At 36.7% G+C, this 18,410-nt stretch overlaps 1 protein-coding gene and 1 long non-coding RNA gene across 3 annotated transcripts in view; one reads left to right on the top strand and one right to left on the bottom strand.

The window, feature by feature from the left end:
* Nucleotides 1-16,528, top strand: part of PEX5L (peroxisomal biogenesis factor 5 like) — a 37,181-nt gene extending 20,653 nt beyond the window's left edge. For both annotated transcript variants that reach the window (XM_042821107.1, XM_042821106.1), the window contains 8 exons: nucleotides 4,429-4,524; nucleotides 10,219-10,335; nucleotides 11,247-11,390; nucleotides 12,214-12,284; nucleotides 13,470-13,667; nucleotides 14,903-15,068; nucleotides 15,439-15,596; nucleotides 16,294-16,528. In XM_042821107.1, the coding sequence (XP_042677041.1) occupies nucleotides 4,429-4,524; nucleotides 10,219-10,335; nucleotides 11,247-11,390; nucleotides 12,214-12,284; nucleotides 13,470-13,667; nucleotides 14,903-15,068; nucleotides 15,439-15,596; nucleotides 16,294-16,498 (1,155 nt within the window). In that variant the 3' untranslated portion in view covers nucleotides 16,499-16,528. The remainder of the gene's footprint in view (nucleotides 1-4,428; nucleotides 4,525-10,218; nucleotides 10,336-11,246; nucleotides 11,391-12,213; nucleotides 12,285-13,469; nucleotides 13,668-14,902; nucleotides 15,069-15,438; nucleotides 15,597-16,293) is intronic.
* Nucleotides 12,129-14,786, bottom strand: LOC122161575. Its single transcript, XR_006169216.1, has 3 exons — nucleotides 14,700-14,786; nucleotides 13,638-13,762; nucleotides 12,129-12,177 (listed from the first exon to the last, which is right to left on the bottom strand). It is a non-coding gene; the product is annotated as an uncharacterized LOC122161575 (long non-coding RNA).
* Nucleotides 16,529-18,410: the final 1,882 nt, after the last annotated feature.

The raw sequence follows: 18,410 nt of genomic DNA, 5'->3' as shown, positions 1-18,410 counted from the left end.
CTATTAGTAATAATTATGTTTAACTTAGATGTGTGTAAATGAAGTAGACTGTTCCAGAATCTAAGTGCTGCTGCTCTCTGGAAAAGCAATTGCAAATTTAGTATGTAAAATCTCTAATTTATATGTCTATTTCCTGTTTATCTTACACTAGAATAACTGAAAGAGCAAAAAATAGCATTTATCCCTTGGTTTAGATTCAATCATTAGCATCTCTGTAGTATTTTGTAAAATTGACAGTATTTCAAAATAAAAAAAGTGTTAAGTTGGACCAGCCAACTTGTGGAATAGGCAGAATATAAAATTCCTATCTGATGCTTTAGCATATTTCATGTTTTGTTTTGCTTTATCATAAGCTGTTCTTTCTTCAAACTTGCAATCCCTTCAAGTCATGAAATGCTGACCTAGTAATTAATAATGCAAATAAGTGACCTAAAGTTCTTATTTTGGCTAGTTTACACAGAAATGTAGTGTTTTCATTCACTGCCTGCTCTATCCTGCTTATATGTGGACTGCCAAAGTTGTCAGTTCCCCAAAACCAGGCTCATCTGTCTTGACAGAGTTCTTAATCTGTTTGTAAAAGAAATCACATTAGCACTTTTATCAGAGCATGTGTTTTCCATACTTTGTCCTCCATAGATCTTGTCTATCTCATTTAAAGGATAACCTTTGCAGATACAACAGACACTGCCTTACCCTAAAGATTTCATCCTGTCAAACTTGCTGCAGTTAGCTATCAGCAGTTTCTGAGACAATCATCATCATCACTCATCTTTGACATGTTAGATTTAGTTCCTCCAAGTGAAATACTAAGCAACTAGGTTACATTTTCTCATTAAGATTATACAATCTTCTTAACAAAATCCTGCATTTACCAGCACTTATGTCATACATCACAAAGGCAAGCTCTGAATTAATAAGGAGGAAATGTGTTTGAAGGTTGGACAGGGCAACAGCATGGTAGCTGTCACTGGATGTGGCCAACTTGCTTCTTAGTATTCCGTTCACAATGTATGTTCCCTACTAATTCTTAAGCTGCATCAGACTAAGTATCTTTTTTCTTTCTTTTATCTGCCATAATGAAAAGTTCCTTGTTATGGGTTTATTGGTACAAGATACCCTACAGTGGATGGGGGTTTCTGAAAGTTTGTTTTCTCTCTGACAATTCCAAAAAGCAAAAGGAGACAGTAAGTTCAAACATACATGCATGAAGTCTGCTTATGTTTTAACTCTCAAAATACAATTTAAATCTTGGCCCTCTCTAGGTATGTTAGACGTTGTATTGCTCTTTCAGAATGCATAAACAAAAAACCTCGACATACTAAAAACTACACCTAGTTCTACTGCTTCAACACTCTTAAGACTAAGATGTATCCCAAAGACTGCAGAGCATTAGTAATCTGCAGCTTTGGAAGCAATATTTAGAATGCATAATTTATTCCACATTTCTTCCAGATAGCTATGATAAGACTAATGAATGGCCTGGCTCTTTTTGGACGTGCCAGTTACTCTAATAAAATTAAGTTACAAGGGACAGATTAAGCTCATTATTTGAAGACCTGCTCAAAAATTAAGACTATAATTTAAGCCTCTCACCAACAGTTAAGGTCCAACAGCACATAAGCAGACTACAAGCGCAGGAAGGTGTGCACAAATGTACTGGAACGGAAGATTTTGCCCCTGAAGACAGCAGCCAATGATCAACTACAGCACCTCCGCTGTAGAGTGGTGAGCATATCAAACCACAGTGTATGCAGACTGTCCATGCCTCAGACATACCCATTCCACCTTGACCCATAATACACGCTGGACTCCCCTTAGGGATGTGGCTGCAGAGTACTAGTCCATCACCAGCTGGAGATGTGAAGTTCTCCAGTGCTGGCGCTCCATTTCCATCCCTTCTCTTCCTGCACTAGTGAAAGGCAGCATGCTTGCTACGTGTGGGTTTTTTCATTTCTGGATTATGGCAAATCAAAATAAGGCTGCATTGTCTATATGCAAATGCAGCTTACGTGGGTTTTTGCTACTTCTGTCCCCTCTGACTGAGAGCACGTGTGCATTTAATGGAGGAGAAGGTGTATCCTGTGTGGATTATGCAAGGAGAGTGCGTATGCTCTGACACATGGCAGAGAAAGGAACTTCTATGCTTCTTTCTTATCCTCTTCCCCTCACCTCTCTGTTGCCTTAACAAGTTCGCTGTCCCCTTCTACAGCACAAATCAGTCTAAGCATCATGATTTATGGTACTGTCTTTGACCTAAGGAAATTACAGTCACTAGAAAGAAAGGATTCTAAAGCTGATGCAGTCAAACATCTGGCAAAAGTCAACTCATAAATAATGAAAAGGCAAGGAACATAATTAATGTCTATCAACAGAATTTTATGTCAAAAGCAGATTTCATTCTCTGATCAGATTACAGGTTGGATTGATAAACGTTGCTCTGTGATACTCAATGAGATGTTTAACTCAGCACGCTATATCCTGATTAAAAAATTAGTAACTGTTAAAAAGAATAAAACTGGCTAAATTTAGGTTCTCAAGAACAGCAGGTTTTTACTTGGAACTTAAAGCATATGGCAGAGTTCTTCGGTGACTGCAAAGAGAAATAATTTCTTCAATATTATTGATCTTAAAATAAATATGCAAGCCACTGGTAAAACCTGTAAATAATGCAAGAATGGAATGGAGAAAACATAAGGAAGACAGTCATGAAAATGAGTTGGTGACCAAGATACCTATTAGATAACTAAGAATTCCAACACAACCACTCAAAAAATCATGTTTCTGAGTGACAGTGCAGGCTCTATAACACTACACTGGAAGGCAATTCTGAAGAGGATCTATGTCTCAGAGTGTACAGGGATGTCAATGAGTGCTCCCTGTGCAGTATGGGGACAAGAAAAGCATGGAGAAAAAGCCATAATTTCTGGGAACAGGAGATCTTTTGCTCACTTTAAAAAGAAACAGCAATACAGGTATTGGGCTATAGTGTTCGCTTTTGTTATCTGCATGGCTATGTATTTAAGCTATAACCAATTAATGAGGGAAAGTAAAAGGAACCAAAAAAAGGTTAAAGTCTGAGGAACAAAACAACTCCTAATGAGCTAAGATCTTAATCTCTTTACATCTTTTAAAAGACAGTTAAAACCTAATTAAAGTAATGGGTATTTTTCCACAGAGAAAATAAGGAATACTAAACATGCTTTAAACTACTGAAGAAAGGCTAAGAAGTAATAGCTGTAAAACTGAAATTAAAAGGACTAAGAGAAACAAGGAGGTCAATTAAATTTCCAAACAGTGATAAAATTAAGGTCTCCTGGTAACTTTAAATTAAATCCAAGCACCTTCCTCAAAGACGTGTAATCCAGACAACCTCCACTTATTCTCTGTAGAACATCAGTTTCATTTTATCATATGACAGCATTACATACCCATATAGAAAGAGACTGTTTGAAACAGTTACATCTTTTGTCTGAAGTTCTGTTTATTGTTAAAGTGCATAGGAACAAAACAGAAATTTTAGGGCTAGACTGACACAGGTATGTCATCTTCTTAGTTAAAAAGGCACAAGTATACAGAGAAAGATACACATCATGTGAACATACACGAACGTACTGCGTGTTTCATGCCAGCAATGCACGTGTCAACACTTGCAGACAGCCCCGTGTGTCTGAAATGAGCAAAAATCAGTTCTTTCCAACACAGCTTATTGCAAATAAATATTATAAGCACAGTCATCTGTAATATCATCATGTAAATTAATGCAGTTAGGATCCTGGTCAGGCAAATAACTAATGCGTGTAACCTCTAACAAACACAAGGGAAGAGATTAGCACTCAGAGCTCTTTTGCAAGATTAAGCCACTTCGTTGTTTTCTAAGTTATCACTGAATACTGCTTGCTTTTGTACCGTGCCTTTTATGCAAAAAGAATGAATAAAATATTTTTAATAAAGAAATAGGGGGAAATGGCTATGTACTTCCAATAGGATTGACATTATGATTGATATTATGGTGCAGAACAGAGCGCTACTGATTGTAAATTGGATTTATCCCTCCAGTTAAAGTCATAGCAAACCTGCTTCTCTAATGGGTGGAATGCATTACAATGGTCATAATACAGGAGTAGCAACAATTAAGATAAAAGTCTTAACAAAACAGCCATCTATTACCCTGCTAGCCCAACTCTTCCACTGTCTTTTCTTGGCTCTCTTTTGTCTTTAAAGCATCCTAAGGAATAAGAAAACTCTAGGAAAGACAAGTTATTCTGCTTCTAATGAGGAATGATCTTTCTACAGCACAGGAGAATTCCTGCAAGGACACAACTAGTTTTGCCCACGAAAAAGGACATTTTGTGCTCCAAGCAGTTAAGGAAATAACTCAGAAACATGGCAGAGTACATCATCCCATTCTGATGCTTTTATTTTTGTTAGGTGCGATCAACTAAGGAGCAGCGTTGGGGAGGGCCTCTTCTCTCAAGAAATCACTCACTGGAAGAGGAATTTGAAAGAGCTAAGGCAGCTGTGGAGGTATTATTTCATTTACTCTTTCCCTTTTCAGCTGATGTTCTACAGATTTCATACTCATTTTGCCTCACAAATAGATAAGAAAGTTTGTACTACATTTTTCAAAGCAGAGAAAAGATCCCGTTCCTGGAGTTACTCATTTAAGATATCAGTTTCTCTCTTAACAAAATATAAAATGATAGTTATAAATGGAGATGATGAGAATGAACTTTTCAGAATTGATTTTGTCTTACTATAGCAAGTGGGTCAAGAAAATCCCCCATAAATGTAAGTACTTCCAAATTTAAGGTATAAGAGTGAAAAATATTTTTACCCCAGTAACTGAATGCGTGCAGTCACGTAGACACAAACCAACTCTCCACACTGAAACTTTAATTAAATATCATTGATAAAGAGAATGATTACTTGCTGTGATGGGAGAGTAACTGCATGCACAGAAGTAACCAATGAATTTTTATCATCAGTGACAGAATGTTAAGTACTGAAGCATTTCCTTTTCCTGATAAATAAATCTAGTTTGAAAAGGCACAGGTATTCAGAAAGATACCACCATCAGTTCTCAATGCACATAAAAAATCGTCTGCATTTACAAAGTTAAAATGGATACAGTAAAATTAGCTGCTTTATAAACTATGCATGTAAGCTATATACTGCACGTCATACACATTTGTTCCTGGCAGGAAAGGAGAGACTTGCTTTCAGATTACCACTGCTTAAAATTTTCGTTTTTTCTACTTATGCTGCAGTGTGATCTTTAAGGTGGGACATATACTGAAATCTGTGACTGAGACACAGGGAATTGGTGATTAACATCCCTGCATTGCAGTTAGTTGTTAAGCAAATGGTGTCAGTACTCTTCTAATTGCCAAAAATCACATGTAATGGTGGGAACCAGACTTTAAGTAGGAAAAAAAATGTGTTTTGAGGCTAATAAAAGATCATAAACCATTACTGAATATTTTTTAGAGTAAAATAAGGAGGACAATGTATTGTAAAAAAAAAAAACCCTGCACATTAAAAGGTTATTCTAAGGCACCAAAAATTATTAAAATGCTTTAATGTAGTGTTGAAAACGGCCATTTAAAATAATCTAATTAAATGTTTCTCTAACTATGTAACTGGCAGTCTACGCAATTCTTTATACTTAAAATAGAAACTTGGACCAGGTAGTCAAAATAAAAAGGAGAAGATTCTTTAAGACCTTACAGCTATTTTCATTTGCATATGAAAAGAGCTGAATTTTCGTTGTAGCAAAAATGAAGCGGTAAGAAATCCAAGGCGACTGAAATAAATTGCAGGCCATCTCAGAAAAATTAGTGCTCACTCAAGAAGAGAACAGATATGGTGTTCAAAAAATTCCTCTTTTAGGCTTTGGATGTTTCTGTAATACTCTTCAACAGGAAAAGCTTCAAGTGGTAAGATTAGCCAGAAAACAGATCAAGAAAAGGAAGTAAATCTCAGGTTCCTTGTGGTTTGCCTCAAAAAGAATTAATTAACAATTCAGTAAATGAAGACACCAAACTTTATCCTCCACCCAGTTTTCACTTCAGGGCTGTGGGAATGGCTTTAAGACGACAAATCTTGAGATAAATGAAAATCTGTAAGGCAATTCTTTCTTAAGTACACTTAAAGATATCTATGCCATTGGGGATTCTTTAAAGAATAAAGACATCAGTAAATTAGGGTTTTGTTGTGTTTTGCTGTTGCTTTGTTGTTGTTGTTTTTTTTTTTTTTTTTTCACTGAAGAGCATCTAAATTCCCTCATGCTGATTCAGTCTGTTTAGACTTCGCTACTTTTTTCTGTCATTCTGGAAACTAGATTTGAATTTCGCCACATTCCTTTGCTACACACCTGAGGGAAGCACAAGGAGCCTCATGCCATTATTTCCAAGTGCCACACATCATCTTTCCAGTAATTAGCTGTGTTTTACCAACAATGGACACTACTGAATTAAAAAAAAAAAAAAAAAAAAAACCAGTATGGGAAATCAGATCCTTTCTATAGCCATACTTATTATATTTTTATAATAATTATATTTATTTAAATATTTGATTTTAAAATTTATTGTATTTATTCTGCACCACGATATTGGAAATAAGTTAGAATTAAAATACATGAAACCAAGAAAGTGAAAAAACTTCCAACTGAGAAACATTTCAGATGTAGAAAAAAGCAATTCTGGTATTTTGTTATGCCTCATTTCCCTAGCATAGAGATGAAACTGCAGATGCCACAGCTCTGTGAGGTTACACAAAGGAAACGTTAAACTGTTCTTCTTGGTATCATTTTATTTACAAGCCAATGTAACGTGGGACCTTGCTGCATAACGTACTGTTATGAAGCATATTACAGCTATATTTTGTGACAACAGTAGTTAGTGATAATTAGTAAGCACACAAATTTAACATACCATGTCATTCACACTGAAGAACACATGGATGCAATAATTCAAAGGAAGAACAGCCACAAAGCCTTTGTTTTTTATGCAGTGGTCAAGAAAGAACACTGCAAATTGAGTTTTGGCAGTAGGGGAAAGTTCTAACAAAAAATGATGAAAACATGGAAGTTCATAACTTAGCTGTTAGCATTCCTCCCTGCTGTTCTATCATAGGAAGTAAAGAGTCTGGGAATATTTTGCCTCTGATTTGTTTAACTGCTTCTGCATGTTTTTAAATACCAAGAGTAAAAATAGCTTCTCTGACAAAATGCAAAATATTCTGCGTGGAAGGAATAAGCGGCATAAAACATTTTCCCTAGTTGTCATTTCACTCAGGTATTACAGATTACCTGAGAATATGTTAAAATTGTTCAACTGCTCTGAAAACTTTTGGTGTGACCAAAGTAAATTGTCAGCGTTAAGGTAGGAAAAACACTGAAATGAAATAATTAGCACCAGTCACATAGCAAATGGAATTAAAATTAGAGCTAGGAGTCTTGAGCCATAGCCAGATTTTCAGAAGCACTCAATATTAATTTAACTCCCCTGCCACTGGAGTCAATGGAAAACTGCTACTCATAACAGCTGAAATAGAATTAGGCCTTTAGTAAAGACTGTAATATTTACGATCCTCTTCCTCAAGGACCTCAAGGACTGAACCGCTCTGATATTGAAATTGTTGTTTACCATGGTAATGTTACGGCATTTTACCAGGTGCCATGATTGAGCATGATCCAGTTGCTCCACATAGCTTTGCCTCACGTGCTTCAGAAACCCCAAGTGCTGGATGCACTTCAGAAGCTGTAGCTGGTGCAGGAGCCCTAAGACTGAATGCTGCTCACAGGGCTGCTGCGCACAAAGGAAGTGCCCACCCTGCCCAACCTTACAAATCCTGGTTACAGCTGCAAAATACCAGGTGGGTCCTGACCCACGTCCAAGTGGCATGAGATAAGTGAACTTACAGCATAGTAACTCTTCTCTTACTTCATTTTTCCTCCACTTTTGATTCACTATAAACATCAAGCATGGATACTTAAACACATAGTAATTCATTGGCTTTTTAAGTGCAGTATGCACACAGTAAACTTCTGGGTGGGTAATAAATATGTAATTGAGCAACAGAATTCAAATTGAAGACCTAAAAACACTTACATCCTTGCTTAAAACACTTGAAAGTGATTTTATATATGCTGAAGAATTGTGATTTATATGCTTCCAAGTCAGTGGGCTCTAAAAGTGATATTTGTGTGAAAAATAGAAGAAAAAAAAAAAAAAAGCCATTATAAGCATGATATATATATATAAACGTATCATTAGATCTATAACTTAATCTGCTTTAAAAGGCATTAATAATTACGGTATATATAGTGGTTATATTAATATTAATCTGCAGGAAAGGGAAATTTCCACTACCTTTCCTCATCCTGAATCTCAAAATTACCTCTAGTAAGAACATGGTCAAGTAATTTTCTTCTTCAGTGCAGTGCAGATTTGCACGGAATGCAAAATAGTTCATGGAGACATTTGTTGAACAGGATAGTTTAAGTGATTCAAGTGCTTCTGCTCACAGTTGATAAAAGAGGGAGCAATCTGAATCTTTATCCCAGCCTTTTCAGTTCCTAAGTGGATATTTCAGCACAATCTCACAACTATTTAAATGACTCTATTTCCTTCAAATTTGGAATGAAAGCAAATTTTGAAACCTCAGAAGCTGTTGTGTAACAGAGTTGTCATCTTCTGTTTGCTTCTATTAAAAAGAATGTAATTTTCTCTTTGGGCATGAATGATTCACACTTGTTTCCTAGTCTGCAGAGTAACATAGCAGGTATCTTCACAGATCTGCTAATTGCATAATTCATACAAGTCTGAGCCTCCTGGAAGGAAGCGCTGGATATCCAAGGGAGGTGATACAGCAAGAACCAAAGGGAAATGCCTTTCAGATTTGTAGGGGGGGAATGTACATTGCCATTGTAAACAGCATCGTGATTCATAGCAATTGCACCTACTGACAGTGGCTATGGTCCTACCCTTTACATCCAGACTCACATATTCTGGCTGCTGACTCATTCTAGATCTGTTAACAGTCTGCATTTTCCTTTTTCCAAGTGCCTGAGGAGTAGAGCTGTGGCAAGTCACACATTCACAAATTAAGATTTTGCAAATCACGCCTGGCTGCAGAACAGTATCAAAGAGCAATCAATCTGCCAATAGAGATTCAGACAGAACTGTGTGAGCAAGTTTCTAACATCTCTAAATTTATAAATCTAAATCTAATTTTGTACCTTACCCTCAAATAGTTCTGTCTATACCTCAATAGAATTATTAATTCTCTGACATAAACAAACTGAGAAACTGCACTCTCGGCAGTGTCAGTTCACTGGCACTATGGTCCTGGCCATGCCCTGAAGGAACTGGGGAACTTTGCAAAGGCTTGCAGTGTTGAGCACATATTCTGCTATGGCACTGCTTTTCACAGTTTATAGGTAAAGTGAGGAGGCTGAAAAAACAGATATTGGGAAGAAGTGCTCTACTGTGAGGGCGGTGAGACATTGGAACAGGCTGCCAGTGAGGTTGTGGATACCCTCAATCTGGAAGCATTCAAGGCCAGGCTGAGCAACCTGTTCTAGAGGGAGGTGTCCCTGCCTATAGCTATGTGGTTGGAATTGGATTATTTTAAAGGTCCTTCCAAACCCAAACCATTCTATGACACTATGAATATTAGGATTTCTCCACTATGTCAGAAGACTCTATTTACATTAAATATCTTGTCCACACACTAAACTTGGTGATTACTCTTTTACATGGCAAAAATGATGCTGAATCCATCAAAGTAGGACAATTGTTTTTGTTTGTTTTTTAAAGAAACTTTTAACTACTGTTATTCTTTAGCATATATGCTTAGGGTTTGTTTTTCATTTTGGCTAGGGATGAGCCTTTCATTTCCACTCAAATTTTAAAGTAACAATTTACTGTTAGCATCAATGAGATGCAGTGTAAACTGCTGCAAATCCTGCTTCAGACAGAACATATGCTGCCTCCGAGATAAAGAGTCTTCTGATGAAGAAATACATTGCAATATAGGAGATGAAATTTAATTATATGAAATTCCATATTTGTACTGTAGTATTTCAGTCAGCATGATTATTAATAGAATGAACACTGCTCAGCAAAATTGTCACTTGTTAAAAAAAAGTATAATAAAAGCCTTTCGTTTTATTTTAGGATTTTGTTGTTCATTTTTTCATCTTTTTTCTTCTAGTCAGACACAGAGTTTTGGGATAAAATGCAAGCAGAATGGGAAGAAATGGCTCGCAGGAACTGGATTTCAGAGAACCAAGAAGCACCAGGGCAAGTCACCATCTCTACCATTGAGAAGGTAACAACACAAACTTGTTTTCAAACTGTGCATCCTTCCCATGAAATTTTTAGATGAGCTTCAGCTGTTCATGGGATCGCAAGAAAACTCTTCTGGGATATGGAAGCCAATTTTATCCAAAAGAACTCATCCTTTTTAAATTGTCTATGAATAGGGTAGGATTTGAGAAAGTACCACAGTAGGAATACATTTAGACATGCAGAGTGTGTGAATTCAGCCAAATGGATTGCAAACTGCTGGAGTCTGAGTACACTTGAAAACAGCCGCTCAAGGGAGAGCACCAAGTACTAAGAAATCCAGACAGGCACACTCAAACACTCTTCTTCATTCCCTTCCTTGTATGCTTTAACTCAACATACATTATGTAGCTAATATTAGCATACATTCTTCACACTGCAGTGGCATGAAGAGGAAAAAAGCAAAACTTTAAAAAGAAAAAAACAAAAAACACCCAAATTCAACTCAGGCACCTGAAACACTACTGTTTATCTTGAAAATTAATTGAAGATTCCAGGATATTAACGAAATAGAGATGAGGTTGCAGGCACTGCAGGGAGTCAGCCTCTTGGTTTGTGCTCTTTATGCTCTTTTCCATAAATTGGACGTACTGAGCTCATGCTAGGTTCAATTCTGCTGCTATTGCAATGTGAGCTTTTGCCATTGTATTTGACACCCAACATAAGTACCATTCAGCATAACTAATGATCAAGTAAATATACAGAGAGCACAAATATAAATGGCCAGTGATGTTTGCTTTTACAGTTTTTGTAATTCAAATTTTACAGGGGAGCTCATCCATTCTTTCATAGAAAAAATGTTTACGTCCTGGTAGAATATACTGAAAACTTAATTTCATAGTTGCTATCCCTCACTACAGGGCTCAACATGGCTCTCTTCATTCTCTTCCCCAGGGATATTATTTCCATACAGAAAATCCTTTCAAAGACTGGCCAGGTGCTTTTGAGGAAGGACTGAAAAAAATGAAAGAAGGTGACCTGCATGTTACAATCCTGTACCTGGAGGCTGCTATTCTACAAGAGCCCAATGATGCAGAGGTATCCACTCTTATGCTTTTTGTTGACAAAGGAAAGGGGGCTCCCTTTAGCATACAGAGATGAAATGGTTCTATGACCCAAAGCTTTGCTAGTCATGACTGACTGAAACAGCTTGAACAACTATGGTGGTTCTGGAATAACATATGCTCTGAAATAGATAACAGGGAGCTCTCCATAAGATGAGAATCTATTTTTGAATTGACAGAATTGCCAAATTGTCATTTAAAAGCTTTGAAGAGAGACAATATTTGAAATGCTTCATTCCCTTTTCCCAATGTTTTCAATCTATTAAACACTATCATTACAAAAAGGAAAATAAAAATGATTTAACAAGAATTCTAAGACTTTTCTTAAAATCATATTATTTTCCACAATATTACTGAAACCTGAAGAATATTTACAATGTAAGCATACAGATCTCTTTGAATCTATTGCTACTGTAAAATAAGCAGCAGTGTTTCAAAAAGCACAGAGAATTCCTAGACCCTCAGGAATCCCTTAAACATACGTAACTTAATCGTTGTTCAGCGCTTTCTGTAATAGTCTGGCAACATTTAAAATGTACAGTAACTTACATCTGAGAAACCAGTATGCATTTACACATTGACAAAACACTTTTGCATCAACTGATTATAAATATTATCATGCTCAGAGGCATTCAGAACTGCACTGATTTGTACTGTTGGCCTGTACACCGTAGAAAAAACTGTAATTACTGCTGAACAGATCAATCTTTATTCTCCTCCCCGCTGGAAGTGATACTAGTTGTAAGTGTTTGCACTTGGGTCTGTATAACAAAACAAGATGATGATTATTTTTGCAGGCCTGGCAGTTCCTGGGCATAACACAGGCAGAGAATGAAAATGAGCAAGCAGCCATTGTCGCACTTCAAAGGTAGATAAAGATAACCACTAAATAAGGGGTCGAATGAGTATTGGGTAACGGAGACCTAGGTATATTTAACCTCATATTTGTCTTGTAACTTGAACCATTTATTTAAATGAGCAAAGCATTGACACAGGTGTAGAAACAGTGACAGACGGTTGATTAGTCTTTCTATTGTATGAAATAAGTAGAATAGTTAATCTAATAATGTAATTAATTGCACTGAAGGAAAGTTGCATGGTCTGATAAACACCAGTCAGGCATAATGCAAATGAAGTACCTTTTTGATATCCTAGCCACTTAGCATATTTTCTGTTGTCTGTCCTTTAACAAAGAGGTTGGTGTTTTTTTTCAATTAGAATTAATCACCTCCAGCTGCTGAATACTAATCTGAGAATATCTGTGGTTGATGGAGATACTTGTATGTAAAAGTCAGCTCTAAAATATCAGCATTATTATTACTTCCGCTAGTGAGTTTTCATGTTTCCACTTAAGAAGTATCCTCTCAAATTTCAATTGCATTAGCAGCATTAACCATCAAGTTATCACCTAGGGATGCTCTCACTTACACCTAACTTTCCATTTTACCTAGACAGAAGACCAAGGGGTTGCCTGATGTAGGGCTTTTCTATTCCCCCAGTTTTAAAACAAGAGTGATGTTCAAAAAATAGGCCAGATTTTGTTTTCAGTTCATGATATACAGCTGTAGAAAGACTGTTCCAGTTTACTGGCTCCATCGTTATCAAAGAATTACTGAGAATTTAGTATTTGTGAGATGATTCATAGGAAAGTGATTTTTTTTTTCTTCAAAATACTTTTTTGCAGAGCTGAAAATCATATTAAACTGTTTGCAGGAATTTAAGTTAAACTTTTTGTTTGCTAGACAGAAAATATAAAACCAATCTACCCACTCAACTTACTCATAATGAAAAAGATGAGAGCATTACCAGTGTGCACATATTTATATACATTCATGTGTGTATGCAAAGGCCCATGCATGCATGTTTGTGTACAAATGCATAATGCACTTACTACAGAACAGTAAAACAAAGCCCCTTCTTTGAAAATATTGTTGGATAGATCTTTTTTAAGTGACTTATTTATTGACAGGGACTATTTTGAAAGCACTCAAGAATGTGGTTGGCTAGAAACAAACAAATAAAAACCCTCAACATATTTTTATTTTCTGCCTAGGTGCTTGGAACTGCAGCCAAACAACCTAAAAGCTCTGATGGCACTGGCTGTAAGTTATACTAACACAGGTCACCAACAGGAAGCCTACCAAGCTCTACGAAACTGGATAAAGCTAAATCCAAAGTACAAGTACATAGCGAAAAGCAAAAAAGGGTCCCCAGCACTTACCAGGAGAATGTCTAAGACGTCAGATGAAAGGTAAACGCAGTTAAATCCTGCTGGCTGAGATGTAATGACCACTACAAACAATGCTTCATGCTGTGCCCTTAATGTGTAGAAGTCCAGCCCGTTGCCTGTGATGGAAACCCAGAAACTAAATGTCCATAGAGGCAGAGGTAGGAAACAAACAGTACATTCAGTTTAGGGACTAAGGACTACATTATTCCATCCACGGAAGTTAACATAAACTGCAATCAAAAGATAGCTGTTGCTTCAAGTCCCATAACTTTCTACTAATCCTATTCATCCTGACTGCAGCTTCTTTATTCCCAAAATCCTCGTTCTACTGCTTCCAAATTCCTACCAGGTTGTATTGCTCTACATACGTATTCTTTCTATTGTTCATCGAATTTCCTATATCCCAACCAACTCTCTAGAATCCAGGAACATCAGCCATTTTGCCATGGGACATGGCTTCAGTTCACTGAATATAATTGGGAGGTAGCATCTGCTTGTTTAAAACTCATTTTGTTTTTAAACAAAGACACTGCGGTCATTTTTTCTGTCTCTAGCCCAGCATACTGTAATGGGAGCTGGCAACCATTTTAAATAACAAAAGAAATCATGACTTGGCAGCCCTTCATCATATTTTCATGAGGCCAATCAATTAATCTTTCTGAAGTTTGAAATTCATAATAAATTCATTAAAGGCATAGACACCATTTATAGAACCAAAAAACTAGTGCTGTCTCACTGCATATCATTTTGAAGACAGGCCTTATGTTTTCCCTTATCAGGAAGGAGCCTCAGGTTGACAAGATAATGTCAGTAAAATGTAATATGCAAGTTCAACTTAATTGATAAGAGAGTTGCTCTACTTTGGCCTCATCACCCAGAACTGCCGATGAGGTTTTATGAAGCCTACAGCACATATAGGAGATGGAAATTTTGGCATCCATCCTCAGGGGTCTTGGCTAGTCATTTACAGCCCCCAAAATGGCTACTCTTTTTACGACTGAGAAACCCACCTAATTTCATTAGCTTTAATAATAAGCATTCATGTTTTCTTACTTGGATTCATAGCTTCACTTTGACTTCATCACACAGGTAAACTTCTGTATTTCAGAAATGAGCTTGCAACAGGATGGAGAAGCGTATCTCTGCTGTGATTGAACTCAAGCAGCTTATTTTCAAGTTTATCACTTCTGAAACATCAAGTACAATAATTATGATCTCTAAGATGCAACTTCATGTTATTTTTCACTCTTGTCTAGCTCGTTACTTGAAGAAGTAAAGGATTTATACCTAGAGGCTGCTCACCAGAATGGTGACGTGATAGACCCTGACTTGCAGACAGGACTTGGAGTTCTTTTCCACCTGAATGGAGAATTTAACCGAGCAATAGATGCATTTAGTGCTGCTTTAACTGTTCGGCCAGAGGTACATTTTATGCTTTCCCATTTTTAACAACTAAGTTTCACAGTTTTTTTCCTTCTTTCTTGATCAGACCAATATTAATGAGATGCTGCTTTGGTCATTAAAATTTTAACACTTGAAAGAGAAGCGTTAATTATCAGACAGCCCCATTTGGAGTATATGTAAGTAGAGTTACATATGTCTCATTTTTAGCTGCATAATGACTAGTCGTACTGGTTATTTAAAGTCGCCTATAATCACAAGTCAGAAACTTCCATTCTGTATCAATGAAGAGAGGATATGACATTGTTATTTTCTACCTTACTTTGCAATCAAAGATGAGCTGTTACGCCTCCTATTGACACCTACAGTAGAGAATTCATTTTCTCACCAGGACTACACGTTATGGAACCGTCTTGGAGCAACCCTGGCAAATGGGGATCGAAGCGAAGAAGCTGTTGAGGCTTACACACGTGCTTTAGAAATACAACCTGGCTTCATTAGGTCCAGGTACAATTTAGGCATAAGCTGCATCAACTTAGGAGCATACAGGTAAGTTACAAATATGTGTAAACGAAAGAATCAGGAATCATATCTACCAAGTGAAAATTCATTTTCTAGCTGGAGCTATTTAAGAAAAAAAAATAGAATACAGTTTAATTATCTCAGCTAATATATATATATTTTACAAAGCACTAATAAATGAGTAATATTTTGTTTATATCCATTCAACCTACATAACAGAATTACTGAATTTAAAAATCCTCCATTCAACAAGATGCTTAAGCATTTTTCCTAGCTCTAAGTGCAAGTAATCCTATCAACATCTGTGGGATTGTTCTCACACTCAATCCTGTGTTAAGGAGAAAAAAGAAAATTATAAAACTGTACCTATAAGGGAAACTCCAGTTAAAATGCTTACAGTAGTTAATATTGTCAAAAGTACTTTTAATACAACCTTTAGGAAACACAGGTTTACATTATAGGGGTCCTTACTGTCAGCTTAGGACATTTAAGATGAGAGAGATCTATACAGCAATAAAGCATACCAATAAAGTAAGGTCTAGAGTACTACAGTCACGTCCATTTGTTTAAAGAAAATCAAACAAGAGTAACACCAAAAGGCCTGAGAGGTGCACACACACCTGAGTGTATTTAAAAAATACACTCAATTCCAGAATGGTATTTCCTGAAGTTTTATGCTATTCATTAAGCAAATTACATTACATCTTTCTTTTCTTTCCTACAGAGAGGCTGTCAGCAATTTTCTCACGGCTCTCAGTTTGCAAAGGAAAAGCAGGAATCAACAGCAGGTGCCCCATCCTGCTCTATCAGGCAATATTTGGGCAGCACTTAGAATTGCTTTGTCTATGATGGACCAGCCAGAACTATTTCAAGCTGCCAATGTGGGCGACCTAGACATTCTATTAAGAGCTTTTAATCTAGAGCCGTAATACAAAGCATCCACAAATTAAGTTATATTAGGAGGCAGAGAACTCTTTTATTACTCATCTCAAAATGATCACAGTTTAAAAAAGATCACGGTTGTAGATCAGTAGCAGAATTCTCAGATGTTATTCAAAAAGGAAAAATTCAAAAGCACAAAATGTTCCAAATATGCTCAGACTCAAAGGATCCAAATGAGCAGCAGCTGATCTGACAAAGCCCTGAATTAGATGAAGATCATCATCCCATGCACGCTCTCTCTCTATATATATATTCACACAAACAGATATATGAAGAAATATGTGAAAAACAAACCTAGGTAATAATTATGGCACATTAAAATGGCAAGCAGCGCATCTAAGGAACCTGCTTAGTTGCTGATCTCACTATGCTGACATCACTTCGCCATGCAACATGAATTCTCCGTCCTTTGCTTTCTCTGAAGTATCTTCAAGGTTCATCTTTAACACAGCTCTGAAAACAGATGCATGAAAAGGGATGCATTTTGTTTTGAACGTGTTTCAAAGTTGGCAACTTTGCTTCCAAAGGTACCTTGATTAATTTGGGCCAAGTTCCGTGCAAACCAGGTGCGATATTAACGGGAACACTACATGGAGGTCTATGAGATTAGGCCATGTATATATTGCAAGGACAGCTGTTGCAAGCAGAAGCAGTAATTTGCACTAGAATTGTTGCTGTTTAAACCAGCTACCCCTGATTGTGGACAGAGAATGTCTGCTTCAAAGGACCTCACAGCAGGATCTGTCAATGTGTACTTATGCACTTTAATCTTTCTTTTTGTAAAATTGTGCTATGCTTTATTTTTATTTTAATTACTAAAAGCAGAATTTACAGGATAGCCTTGTTGGCATAGAGGACCAAACATCATTTTCTGAAATGTGATAAGAGGGTTTTCAACATTCTTATGTTTAAATGATGCAAATACAATATAAACTGCAATATCTACTAGAAAGATTATTCTATTATGCATCAGGTACTACATATGCATGCATGTGCATGCACATATTGTGTGTATTACGTCATTCAAAACATATTAAGCCACAGAGCACTTTGGCAAATAAAAAGAGTCTTCATAGGAGCTCATACCTGCAAAGCATGCTCAAGGGAAAGTTCTTGCTGAAAAGTAGCCTCTATTTAATGCTTGTACGATCGGGACTGAGATGCAATCCTGCTGTTGTGGCAAACAGTAGCAAAAAGTTTCAGCGACTTCTATCACAGCAGGCTAAATGCTTAGATAACATCAGTACTTCTAGCTCCTTAAAAATATATATGCATTTCATTTTAATTTTTTCTTGCTTGGATGAATGGGGAACAGTATCGAGGGATGGGGCTGCACAGTTACACAACAAATGGATTGATTTTGGTACAATGCAAACAGGCTTAGCTCGAGGTAAAGGTGTCAATCAAATAGAGGAACAGATGTATTTCTAAGGGGAGCCATTTTCAGTTATTTTATTTTTACTACTTTTTTCTGAACGGTGGAAAAAACTGGATAGCACTGCACTGATTCGTGGCCAGGGACGCAAGGTGCAGGGTAGATACTTGAGTGTGATGAAGTGGGACGAGTGGCACATTTCCTGTAAACAGCACTGAAAACAACAACAAAACAGAAAAACTGAACTGCTTAAGAAAAAATCACATGTACAAATCACAAAGTAAGAATCTCTATGAGAATCGGACAGTTCCAACAGTATGAGCTTAAGTTTCTTGCAGCTGCCTGTTATTTTGAGCAACCACTTAAAGGAAAATTCCATCTCAATTAGTGCAATCACTGCACCTAATTACCAACATAATTGGCTAAAATAATCATTTCTTATTAAAAATAAGAGGCTTACCTCTCATTCATACCCGTAGAATAGAAGTGCTGAAACAGCCACAAGAATTTTTTAGTAGTGCTCT

The sequence above is a fragment of the Centrocercus urophasianus genome, unplaced genomic scaffold (assembly GCF_019232065.1).
Source record: "Centrocercus urophasianus isolate 14NV4802_14NV808 unplaced genomic scaffold, USGS_Curo_1.0 seq_19, whole genome shotgun sequence".
NCBI lineage: Eukaryota > Metazoa > Chordata > Aves > Galliformes > Phasianidae > Centrocercus > Centrocercus urophasianus.
The sequence above is the reverse complement of the archived record's forward strand: the minus strand, read 5'-3'. Positions and strand labels throughout refer to the sequence as shown.